The sequence below is a fragment of the Mauremys reevesii genome, linkage group 1, assembly GCF_016161935.1.
Source record: "Mauremys reevesii isolate NIE-2019 linkage group 1, ASM1616193v1, whole genome shotgun sequence".
Classification (NCBI taxonomy): Eukaryota; Metazoa; Chordata; order Testudines; family Geoemydidae; genus Mauremys; species Mauremys reevesii.
The window spans coordinates 9095517-9108744 of record NC_052623.1 but is presented as its reverse complement, the minus strand read 5'-3'; the positions used below and the strand labels follow the sequence as shown (position 1 = coordinate 9108744).

Sequence of the window (13228 nt, the reverse complement as noted above, 5' to 3'; positions counted from 1 at the left end):
CACCCTCTGCTGGGCCTTCTGGGCATGGCCCTACCTTGCTCTCCCTACCTTCCCATTGCGATTGGCTGCTGTGTTAGTTGTGGCATGGCAGGCATCCACTGTCCTGTCACTGTTGCCAGAGCTCCCAGTGGTAGCTCAGCCCTGGTGCCAAGTTAGCACAGCTGGTCTGTGCTGACCCAGCTTCCAGGTTTGGTCTGCTCCAGCTGCAAATCCTCAACACTTGCATCCGAAGAAGTGGGTATTCACCCACGAAAGCTCATGCTGCAAAACGTCTGTTAGTCTATAAGGTGCCACAGGATTCTTTGCTACTTCTACAGAACCAGACTAACACGGCTACCCCTCAGATCCTCAACACTGCTGCTCTGAATCCAGCCCAGTTCTGCCTTTTGGGCTGCTTCTCCGGCCCTTCTGTTTCTGGCTGCTGTTGCTCTGCCTCCAGCTCAGCTTCAGTGATTGCCAGATTTCTACTGTACTATTAGCCCAAAGTGACTTAAAAATGAAACTAGAAGTAGCTCAATCTATTTCTTGAAACAAAGGGTTGGGTTTTTTTAATTAACACATTAGCCTATAATCAAGAAAGAAGTGGAAGATTTGATTAGATCTCTAGAATATATTTGATTTAAAAAAAAAAGAAGCTACTAGCTCCTGCAGGAGATTAGCAACAAAACTGTGAGATGACAATCAAATTCAAAATCAAAAGCCCAGTACTGGCACTTGTATCCCGACTGAGGTTTGGTTGGTGTTTCAAACAAAAAGCAGAGAATGACAGTATTAAATATATCCCAAAAGTAGCCGCAAACATGTGTAGTCTAAAAACAACAATGACATTATTAAGTTATTTATTTTTAATGGCATTCAATGACTGAAGTCAAGGTCCATATTTTGAGTTGAATTAGTTTGTTAATGCTAGTTTATAAAAGGCAACATTTCATCCTCACTGTCTTTGTTGGGAGAAGAATGCTTCTGCTGCTGCTCATATAAATCAGCAATGACCAGAACAATCATTCCTTTGATTAGCACAAATTCTTCACAACAGATTTTCGTCATTGCATATACACCTTAATAAAAATATTTTCTAAATGTTCCTCTAGTATCTTGTTGCCCGGTTTTGTTTTTATCTGAAAAAAATAATCATTAAACTGAAGCGTTGCAACAGTAATGAAACAGCAAACAAGGCAAGTTCACTAAAGTCTTTGTCCTCAGCCGAATCCGTGTGCTCGAGAACTTCAACCCCAAACTGCTCAACTTGGTTTCCCTGAGCATGAGGCCAGTGAACCATAGGCAAAACTCTCCATTGTTGCTCCAGCTGTCCAAGGTCTCCACTAACCAATGGCAAAAATGAGATATCAGCCAAACTAAGTCATCCCAAGCTGAGCGCAGTAAAAGGACTTAGTACTGCAAGCGATTCAATCACCTCGACATTTGGTGGCAATCTCTGTTTCATCTGTTGCAATAACACCAATATGAAATTTCGCCATCTACTTTTGACATCTTTGACAATATGAACGGTTAGTGTCGGTTTTGAAAGTTCTAGCTGAAATGCGACTGTGCAAAGTGGTCAGTAATTTGACTCAACAGTGATTGTCATAGTCCTATTCTCAAAAATACATAGTTTCAGAACTCTCACCAACAAGCTCTAAAGAATGTTCTCAATTCCTGCAGCAGCTTTCCTGTATTATCACTTTCCAACTGAAACATTTGGTTTATCCTCCACGTTTCCTGAATTACTGGACATAGCAAAATCAGGTAAATTTTTCTCCCTGGATCACTGCACATATGAAAACGAAGTTCAGCATTGTGGTATCTTTCTTTGTCTTTGGCTATCTGAAAGCATAGCTTTAGTTTGTAAAACTGACCAAGAACCCTGTTCACGCAAAGCCACCTTGCTTCAGAAAGCTGCATTATCTTCTGGTAGTCTGGAAGTCATGGAAAGGCTGAGTGACAGGGTGTGTGGAGTTGGGGACTGATGGGTGATGATTAAAGAGATCAGGTGATGGTTAGAGAAAGGGAACTATGCAACAGAAAGAGCAGTGCTTGGTAATGTAGTGATAAGACATTATGTGTGAAGAACTTTTCAGACTGTAAACTTGTACAATGTTGAGTTCAGCCAAACTGGGACAGAGTACCCTTGATTAATGAGGAGAAATCCTTTCCTCTGCTTGTCACAGAGGATTAACGTCAGTGGTCCCAGGTGATCACCTTCTGCAGATGTATTTGATCACTTTGTCATGAAGCTCTTTGGTTTTGACCCCATAAATGATAGGGTTGAGCATAGGGGGGATGAGGAAGAAGAGGTTGGCCAAGATAATGTGAACGTGGGGAGTGATACGCTGACCATACCGGTGTGTCAGAGTGGAGAAAAAGAAGAGAGTAAAAGATGTCATCATCACACAGATGTGGGCTGTGCAAGTGTTGAGAGCTTTCAGGTAGGCTTTTTTGGAGGAGATTTTGAGGACAGCCCTGATGATCAGACCATAGGACAGAGCAACCAGTGTCAGATCTGACCCAATTACTAGAAATGCCATCACTAAGCTGTATGTCCTGTTGACAGTGGTGTCCCCACATGACATCTTTGCCACAGCGATGTGCTCACAGTATGTGTGGGGGATAATGTGGTTGGCACAGAATGGCAGCCTGCTCAGAAGCAGGGGCAGGGGCAGAATGAAGAAAACAGCTCTTATTAAACCCACAAGCCCTAGCTTTGCTATTCGTGCATTGGTGAGGATGGTGGCATATCTCAGAGGGTTACATATGGCAACATAGCGATCGAAGGCCATTGTCACGAGGACGGCTGACTGCATAATAGAAACTCCATGAAGGAAGAACATCTGGGTGAGGCAGCCAGCCACAGTAATGCCCTTAAAATTGAACCAAAATATAAACAGTGCCTTCGGCACAACGGAGGTAGAGGTGCCAATGTCTGTGAGAGCCAGCATGCAGATCAGCAGGTACATCGGCTTGTGCAGGGTCTCCTCTTTGCCTACAACAAACAAAAGCATGAAATTTCCAAACAGGCCAATAATGTAGAACATAGAGAAAGGGATGGAAATCCAGATGTGGGCAGCTTCTAGGCCAGGGATGCCCAATAGGATAAGTGTTGAAGGGTCAGATGTGGTGAGGTTGAAAGCTGCCATTGGATGGTCAATGCATCGATTGGGCTCAGAAATGCTCAGGGTGCCTATGAAGGGAGAAAAGCACAGGTAGGGGGTTACACACTTTATAACAAATATTTGATCATTATTAAGAATCTACAATGGAGGGTGTGACCAGTGAGGTGGCAACATTTGCAGATGGCACCATAGTCATAGTCAAGTCCTGAGAAGTCCTCAGAGTCCTCACCCAGCCATGTGAATGACACATGACCTTCATTGTCAACAACTGCAACATGTATGACCATTGGAGGAAAAAGCTTGAACTCCTCAAACACCTAACAATGTTATAATTTAACTATGTGAGCTCAAGACATTGACTTGGGTGTCAGGGTGCACAGCCCTATGAAACCCTGCTCACATGGTAATGAGGGACAGAAACTAAGCAAAATGTTGAAATCCAGGAGGAGTGGGATGAGAAATCATACAGAAAAAGCAATGTCATGAGATCAGTCTGACAATGTTTCACCTTTGTCTGTGCAATACTGGGCACCCTTCTCACACAGGATGTTGCAGAGCTAGAGGGGTTCAGGGAAGTGCAATTAGAATGACCAATGAGAGAGGTTAGAATCATAGGGTTGGAAAGGACCTCAGGAGGTCATCTAGTCCAACCCCCTGCACAAAGCAGGACCCAGCCCCAGATTTTTACTGCATTTCCCCCAAATGGCCCCCTCAAGGATTGAACTCATAATGCTGGCCTTAGTAAACCAATGCTCAAATCACCAAGCTATCCCTCCCCACGCAAGTGTGAAGGGACTGGGATTGACACCTTACAAAGGACATAGATATGAGGGGATATGAAAAAAGTCTGTAAAGTACTGACTGATAGAGAGTAGACTGAGAATGTGTTCTCCCTCTTTCATAACACAAGATCAAGAGGACATTCAATTACACCGAAACATGGCAAATTCAAAACCCATAAAAAAGAATGCTATATTCACTTGAAGACTAATTAAACTGAGGAACTTGTTGCCACAAAAGGAAGTTGAGATCAGGTGCTAAGCAAGAATCAGGAAGGGTTTGGACATATACATGGATAGTGTCACTATCCAGTTACAATAGTTACAGCTAAATGAATATTTTGGAAAGTCGATACGGCCACGTGTTTCAGGACACAAGCCAATCTGTAACTGTTAGGAATTCGGGTGACACTCTGATGATAGTCATGTCATCCTCCTGCATCAACCCATTTCTGGGTTTCTTATACTTTGTACTGCAGCACCAGTGGCTCTCACGGTCAGAGAAAGGACACTGGACTAAATGGGCTAAAGGTCTGATAAACAATGCAGTTCCTATATTAGAAAGGAGCCAAGTTTCCCTCATGGAAAAATACATTCTCATGCTGGCATATGACTTTGTACTCAAGAGAATGGTCACTAGGGGCACAAGTGTTGTGGTATTTCGGGCTACACGCTGGCACCTCTATCACTTCCCTTGTTTCTTTTAGTGAGACATTTTCTTACTGGCACCCAGCTTTGTCTGAGGCATAAGTTACAGGTGTTACCTGAAAAGTGTAAGCAGAGACATGGGTCAGCAGTTCACCTGCCAACCCTTCTCATGCCTGAATATCAAAGAAGTTTGCAGATCATGCAACATTTGGGGGGTGGTAAATAATGAAGAGGACAATTCACTGATTCAGAGCAATCTGGACTGATTGGAAATCTTGCTCAAAGCAACCAACATGTGTTATAATATCGCCATGTAAATATCTGCATCTAGGAACAAAGAATGTGGGTAATGCTCACACAGTAGGGGGATATCATGGGAAGTACAATGACCCTGAACTAGATTTGCAGGCACGAAGGGGTAATTAGCTAAACAGGAACTCCCAGTGTGACCATGTGGCCAAAAGAGCCTGAGATGATTACCGGGGAAATCTCAAGGAGAGGTATTGAAGTTATTTTACCTGTATATTTGGCACTGGTGCAACTGCTGCTGGAATCTTCTGTCCAGTTCTGGTGTCCATGATTAAAGATGGATGTTGATACACTGACGAAAGTTAAGAGAAGAAACACAATAATTAGTAAAAGAGCAGAAAACCAGCCATCTAGTGGTAGACTCAATGATCTCAATCAGTGTAGTTTAACAAAGATGGTTAGGGGGAGACTTGATAACAGTTTGTAAGTACCTGCACAGGGAACCAATATTTATAAATAGGCTTTTCAGGCTAGCATACAGAGGTGTAAGAGAATCCAATGGCTAGAAGCTGAAGTTATAGAAATTCTGTCTGGAAATAAGTTTGAGATTCCAGTAACTCTCCTGTCAGTTCATTTTGATTCAAATGAGCTCACCCATCCTTAGAGGCCACAGGATGACTCCGGTTGAAGTCACGGTACGCTCATAGCTGGTGTAAATCAGGCCATTAATTTAAGTCCCTACATGTGGATTTAGGGTGAGAGCCTGGCTGTTTTCAGAGCTTTGCCATTGATCTCAATGGGATGAGATTCACCCTGAGATTTTTACTTTTGGCTACAAGCTGCAAAAATCACGGGTTTGGGTCGTGCTACAGTGAGTCCACTTCTGTAAGGGTGCTGAAAGTGTATGAAGGAAACCCCCAGTTAATATGGTGTTCTGAGACCAGGCATGAAAGATGGGGATTCCAAAACACGTGGGCCCTGATTTGGCTCTCAGAAAGGCCAGCGTCAGTCTAGAGTGACCCAGTGAAGGTAGAATGTGTGGCCCATTTTTGTTGTGAACCCTCTGGTAACACAGATACATACTGCAGAGGCTTTGGCTGAACTTCCTAATAAGGCAGTGAAGTCACTGAATTGGAAGAATTGAGGGAACCAGAGGAAAAACCACACTGCCCAAAAAAGGAAGCTATTGAGACAGACAGAAGGACACAGTAAGAGACAAGGAACTAATCTTAAAAACAAACATTTGTCTAAACTATCTCCAGTGTATATTTACTTTTAATTTTACCAGGTAAACCCCTTCGTGTTTCTAACAATACTAAACAAACAATTCAAGTCACTGTGCTGGTGAATTCCTGCCCAGATGGTTCTAGACTTGTACCCTGGGACCCTTCCTGAGCCCTCACCACTAACTTTAGTGCAGGAACAGGCAACTCACCAAAATCCTGCTAATCAGAGAGAAGAAATCTCTTTATGGCGACAGGAAGGTGGAGCCCTAAAAATCAAGGTATGACTCTCACATGTCTGACACTCGCCACGCTGGGCAGCGATTTTTATGATTCCCCTGTACAGTCCCTGCAGACTCTCAGATTGGCCAAGACTCCCGGACAATTCCCTTGGCTCCGTGAACAACAGGAGGAGCAGAAAATAGACCCTGGAGAACTTCAGCCTGAGCCTCCCCTGGGAGTGAAGAAACAATTTTTTGATACCAGGGGCTCAGAATTGTCAGGGTAAACTGCCTTGTGGACTGTTGTTTAGCCTAGCAATTGATGATGAGATTTTTTTTCTGTGTTTAATGTACAGCCATCTGCACTACCTGTGGGGTAATCCTTGTACTTTTGCATTTTTCCTCAATAAGCCATTAACATTGTTTGGCCTTTTTACTGTTATATCCGAAAGTATAACAGTGTTATACTTGTGGGTGTTTTCAACCTCAGGACATATTTCAGCGACATAAACATAGACAAATTTCATAACTTCACATATGACGATAGCACATACAATCCAAGGTGATATTACTGTCTAGCAGATCAAGACTTTTAGAATGACACCTCAGAAGACATACTTTAAACAAAACATATACTAATTACATGACAGTGGTGAATATTGAGGTGTCAGGGTGTAACAGGTGGTCCTCCCTGGTTCACTTTCTATCACCTCCCTGCACTTGTCCCAAGATCTCCATCCAGGGTTAGGCAGGATGAATGGTGTCTGCTCACCCAAAGCACTTTCTGGTGGCTGCATGTAGCAAGGTCTTTCTTCTCAGGCAGCAACTGCCTCGTTTTGCAAGGCCAGCCCAGTCCAAGGGCTCTCCCCTGCTGGGATAGTCCAAACAGCAAATAAAGGGGATCAATCAAGCCTAGCATTCATATGAGAGATGAATGCTTCCCTCTCAACTTGTCCCTACAGCAGGCCTTCTCTTCCCATGATATTCTATGATTCTATGATTCCCCGAGGGAGGGACCATTGGGCAGTTATAGAAGATTAGGAATGGAAGAGACCTCAGGAGGTATCTAATCCAACCTCCTGTTCAAAGCAAAACTAACCCCAACAAAATCATCCCAGCCAGGGCTTAGTCAAGCCGGGCCCTAAAAATCTCTAAGGAAGGAAATTCCACCACCTCCCTAGATAACCCATTCCAGTTCTTCACCACCCTACTAGTGAAATAGTTGTTCAGGGGGCTCAGCTCAAGTCCCCTGGAGCTGCCAGTAGCAGGTCTGCTCTCTTCCCTGGTCTGCCATAAAAGGAGCTGTCTCTTTTTCCTGATAATTTATTTGCTGAATCTTTGACTTCTTTAACCTCATTTTCAAATGTAGTTACAAGTTCAATGCCTTTTGGAAGTAATGCTGCTGCATTGTATATGTCTGTGTCTTTGGATTGTAGCCGTTTTGGAACAGCATTTACCATTTCCAGAATCTTTCTTTGGTGCACAATGAGAAAAACAGAACTAACATTTCTCATTAATTTCTCTAATATTGAAGGCTCTTAAACTTCATCGGCCCTTTTACTCAGGAGAATTATTTCTGTGGGTGCCTTCATTATGTCTCAATATTGAATCTGAGAAGAAGGAATGATTCATACGGGTTGTTGATCAATTGTGTAGTCAATTGCTTAACCAAGCTTTCATTTGTTATGAAATATGTTCAAGAGGCCAAATAAAAAATGTCAGGTTTACTGCTCTAACCTCATAATAAAATAGTACAGGAAAAAACTTTAACCTGATACCAGTCTCTGGGAAGCCGTCTCATGCAGTGATGTTACATTCAACTTACTCAGAAAGTGCACTCCCCAAAGTTACACATTTCAGAGTTTTTTTCATTTATATGATATTTCACAAATCACTACAATCCAGCCCAAAATCCAGTTTATCCCCATTCCCTACTGGATGCAGGGCAATGGTCCTGCTGTTGTGGCTTCTGCAGCACCTAGGAGAATTGGCTAGTGAAAGAGTTTGAGTCCCCACTTCCACTCCCTTTACCCAGAGGCCTGCCTGACCTCAAGGACTCCCCTTCCACTCTGCTTGTGGCAGAGTCCTCGTAATGGCGACATGGCAGGGCCCAGGATTCCTGGCAGGCTGAACCCCCAGTCTCATTTTGGTCACTTAGGACAGGTGCTAGGGTGGCCTCACTCCAGAGTACCCTCTTCACACCAAATGCTTCTGTGGCCCACTGATCATTACATTAAGTTCAAACCAAATATAATTTACTAAACGGTAATTGTTAAAAAAAAAAGAAAACATGAGAAATGTTCAAGAAACAAGCAACTCCGCCTTGTGGGCATGGGGAACACCACAAACAGCTGATTCTGGGATGTAAGAAATGTTCCCAATTTGTTTCTCACATGTCCCAGGCCTCCAACTCAGGCCGTGGCTGCTCTGCCTGATACCACAAGTAAGACACCTGTTCTGGTGCTGGTCACACTCCCTCCAGCTCCAGGTTGCAGTAGTCTTCTCCCCAGTATCTGTCCTTGCATCAGGTATACAAACACCCTTCTGCCTTCTGGGCTGCTTCTCTTCTCCTTCTGTTTCTGGCTGCTGCTGCTCTGCCTCCAGCTCAGCTCGGAAAATTGCCAGATTTCTACTGCACTATTAGCCCAAATTTAAAAACTAACCCAAAAGTAACTCAATCTATTTCTTGAAGCAAATGGTTTTGGTTTTTGTTTTTAATCAACACGTTGGCCTGTACATCAAGAAATGGAAGATTTCTTTAGATATCTAGTACAGATTTTATTTTATTTTTTTTAAAAAGCTACAAGCCCCAGCAGGAGTTGGTGCACATTAGTAACAAAGCTAGGAGATGATAATCAAATTCAAAATCCAAATCCCAGTATTGATACTTGTATCCCAATTGAGGGTTGGCAGGTGTTTAAAAAACAACAACAACACAGAATTGCAGTATTAAAAATAACCCAAAAGAAGACCAAAACATATGTAGTGTAAAATCAACAATCACATTAGTAAATTTTTTTTCTAATGGCATTCACTGATGGTAGTCAATGCCCATATTTTGAGTTGAATTAGTTTCTTGCTGTTAATTTCTAAAAGGCAACATTTCATCCTCGCTATCTTCATTGGGAGTAGAATGCTCTTCCTGCTGCTTATATATCAGCAGTGATCATTTCTTTCTTTGGTGCAAACTGTTCACAACAGATTTTGGGTCATAATAAGAATGTTTTCTAAAAGTTCCTCTTGCGTCTTCTTGCACAATTTTGTTTTTATCACGTTCATCTGAGAAAAACATTCAACTGCAGCACTGCTAAAAGGTAGCAACAGTAATGAAAGAGCAAACAAGCCAAGTTCACTAAAGATTTTGTTCTCAACAGAATCCATGTGTTCGAGAACTTCAAACTGCTCAACTTGGTTTTCCTGAGCATGAGGCCAGTGAACCATAGGCAAACCTCTCCACTGCTGCTCCAACTGTCCAAAGTCTCCACAAACCAATGGCAAAAATGAGATATCAGCCAATCTAGGTCATGTCAAACTGAGCACAGTAGAAGGACTTAATACTGCAAACGGTCCAATCACCTCGACATTTGGTGGCAATCCATGTTTCATCTGTTTCAAAAACTCCATCATAAAATCTGGACACCTATTTTCACATCTTCGACAATGTGAACTGTTAGGGTCTGTTTTGAGAGTTCCAACTGGAAGCGACTCAATGGTTTTGGTTGTAATTTAATATAGCAGTCCCGTTCTCAAAAGTACATGGTTTCACAACCCTCACCAATAAGCTCTAGAAGAATGTCCTTAATTCCTGCAGCAGATTTCCTGTATTATCATTTTCCAACCATAACATTTGGTTTATCCTCCAAGCTTCCTGAATTTCTGAACCTAGCAAAATCAGGTAAATTTTACTCACCGGATCACTGCACCTGTGAAAAAGAAGTTCAGCATTGTTGTTTCTTTCTTTGTCTTTGGCTATGTAAAAGCGCAGCTTTAGTTTGTCAAACTGATCAAGAACTCTGTTCACACAGGGATTAATACAAAGCTACCTTGTGCCAGAAAGCTGCAGTATCTTTTGCTAGTCTGGAAGTCATGGAAAGAACAATTAACAGGTTGTGTGGGGGTTGGGGCTGATGGGTGATGCTGAAAGAGGTCAGGTGATGGGCAGAGAGAGGGAACTCAGCTATGAAGAGAACAGAGCTTGGTGATGAAGTGATAAAATATTAGGTGTGAGGAATTTCTCAGACTGTGAACTTCCAAAATGCTGAGTTCAGCCAAACTAGGACAGAGCACCCATGATTAACAAGGAGATAGCTTTTCCCCCTCTAGTCAGGAAGGTTTAAAGTCAGTGGCCCCCGAGAAAGCACATTCTGGAAGTGCATTTGACCACTTTCTCACGAAGTTCTTTGTTTTTGACCCCGTAAATGATAGGGTTCAGCATGTTGGGGAGGAGGAAATAGAGGTTGGCCAAGATAATATGAATGTGGGGAGCGATGCCCTGACCAAACCTATGTGTCAGAGTGGAATAGAAGAAGGGAGGATAAGACATCAGCATCACACAGATGTGGGCTGTGCAGGTGTTGAGGGCTTTCTCGTGGGCTTTCTTGGAGGAGATTCTGAGGACGGCCCTGAGGATCAGACCATAGGACAGGGCAATGAGCATCAAGTCTAACCCTAAAACTACAAATGCTGTCACCAAGCCGTACATCCTGTTGACTGAGACGTCCCCACATGACATCTTCACCACAGCCATGTGCTCACAATACGTATGAGGGATAATGCGGTTGGCACAGAATGGCTGCCTGCTCAGGAGCAGGGGCAGAGGCAGAATGAAGAGAACAGCTCTTATCAAACCCAAGAGCCCTAGCTTAGCTATGCGTGTGTTGGTGAGGATGGTGGTGTATCTCAGAGGGTTACATATGGCAACGTAGCGATCGAAGGCCATTGTCACGAGGACGGCTGACTGCATAATAGAAACTGCATGAAGGAAGAACATCTGGGTGAGGCAGCCACCCACAGTAATGCCTTTCAAACCGAACCAAAATATACACAGTGCCTTCGGCACGACAGAGGTAGATGTGGCAATGTCTGTGAGCGCCAGCATGCAGAGTAGCAGGTACATCGGCTTGTGCAGGGTCTGCTCTTTGCTTACAACAAACAGAAGCATGAAATTTCCCAACAGGCCAATTGCAAAGAACATAGAGAAAGGGATAGAAATCCAGATGTGGGCAGCTTCTAGCCCAGGAATGCCATTTAGGATGAATGTTGTAAGGTCAGAGGGGGTGAGGTTGAAATCTGCCATGAGGTGGTCGATGAGTTGATCAGGGTCAGAAATTATCAAAGTTCCTGTGAAGAGAGAGAAGCACAGCAAGGGGGTTACACGCTTTATAACAATTATAACAAATAGTTCTATTTGATAAGAATCAGGGGGTAGCCATGTTAGTCTGTATCCACAAAAACAACAAGGAGTCTGGTGGCATCTTAAAGACTTACAGATTTATTTGGGCATAAGCTTTCATGAGTAAAAAACCTCACTTGTTCAGATGTGTGGAGTGAAAGTTACAGATGCAGGCACATGAAGAGAAGGGAGTTACCTCACAAGTGGAGAACCAGTATTGATGGGGTCAATTCGATCAGGGTGGATGTAGTTCACTCCCAGTAATTGATGAGGAGGTGTCAATTCCAGGAGAGGAAAAGCTGCTTCTGTACCGAGCCAGCCACTACCAGTCCCTTATCAAGCCCGAATTAATGGTGTTAAATTTGCAAATGAATTTTAGTTCTGCAGTTTCTCTTTGAAGACTGTTTCTGAAGTTTTTTTGTTCCAGTATGGCTACTTTTAAATCGGTTATAGAAGGTCCAGGTTGTGACACCCTGGCTTCAGTACTGTGGCTTGCAAGGGCAGGTCCCCACAACGTCCATCCCTGCCGCTCAGAGATACCCCTCACTCAGGTGCCAGACCCCACAGCAACAGCTCACAGAAATATCTCCTCAGACGAGGTTAAACTCAGTGTCTGCCTGCACTGGGGAAAAGGGGGAGATCAACCTGAACTGCCTTTCTGGGGGTGAAGGGAACCCAGCAGCCGCTCAGCCTGTACAGGGAAAGAGAGAGAGACAGACCCGGTGGGAGGGACAGAGGATGTGGAGACAAAAGGAGCCAGCGTGAGTAACTCCTCCTGGAAGCGACACAAAGTTTTAACGTATTGCAGCCCCTTAGAAACCCAGACCCCTTTTATTGAGGCTGCTTTTCCGTGTTGGCAATTGCTGACATTGCCATGAAGGAAACTCCAGTTTATGTGGCATTCTGAGACCAGGCATGAAAGATGGGGATTCCAAAACACATGGGCCCTATTTGGCTCTCAGAGAGGCCAGTGTCAATCTGGAGTCACCCAGTGATGGTCGAATGAGAGAGCAGAATCTGGCCAGTGTTTGGCCCATTCTTGTTGTGAACCCTTTGGTAACACAGATACGCACTGCAGAGGCTTTGGCTGCACTTCCTAATAGGGCAGTGAAGTCGCTGAATTGGAGAAAATGAATGAACCAGAGAAAAATCACACGGCCCAAAAAAGGAAACTACTGAAACAGATAGAGGGACACAGTAAGAGACAATGGATGTTCTTAAAAACAAATATTTCTCTAAACTATTCCCAGTATATTGGTAGTTTCAAGGTTATCAGGTAAATCCTTTAATGTTTCTAACAGTACTAAACAGTTCACGTCACCGTGCTGGTGAATTCCTGCCCAGATGGTTCGCGACTTGAACCCTGGAACCCTTCCTGAGCCCACAGTACTAACATTAGTGCAGAAACAGGCAACTCACCGTAATCCCGCTCAGCAGAGGGAAGAAATCTATTTGACGTGCTGGGCAGCGATCTTTATAATTCCCCTGTACTTTCCCTGCAGACTCTCAGGTTGGGCAGGACTCCTGGAAAACTCCCTTGGCTCTGTGAGCAGTGGGATGAGCAGTAAATAGACCTTGGAGAACTTCAGCCTGAGAACCTCCCCCG

The 13228-nt window shown here is 43.7% G+C and overlaps 2 protein-coding genes across 2 annotated transcripts; both read right to left on the bottom strand.

Moving 5' to 3' along the window:
* Positions 1 to 2195: 2195 nt before the first annotated feature.
* Positions 2196 to 3134, bottom strand: LOC120404308 (putative olfactory receptor 52P1). Its single transcript, XM_039536584.1, has one exon. The coding sequence runs from the start codon at positions 3132 to 3134 to the stop codon at positions 2196 to 2198; it is 939 nt and encodes a 312-aa protein (XP_039392518.1).
* A 7435-nt stretch (positions 3135 to 10569) lies between these two features.
* On the bottom strand, positions 10570 to 11526 carry LOC120399408 (putative olfactory receptor 52P1). The gene has a single exon (XM_039527666.1). It carries the CDS (start codon positions 11524 to 11526, stop codon positions 10570 to 10572), a length of 957 nt encoding a protein of 318 aa, XP_039383600.1.
* Positions 11527 to 13228: the final 1702 nt, after the last annotated feature.

Bases quoted from the DNA above. Each gene is read 5' to 3' on its own strand.
- LOC120404308 (XM_039536584.1), bottom strand. From the start codon at position 3,134: ATGGCAGCTTTCAACCTCACCACATCTGACCCTTCAACACTTATCCTA.
- LOC120399408 (XM_039527666.1), bottom strand. From the start codon at position 11,526: ATGGCAGATTTCAACCTCACCCCCTCTGACCTTACAACATTCATCCTA.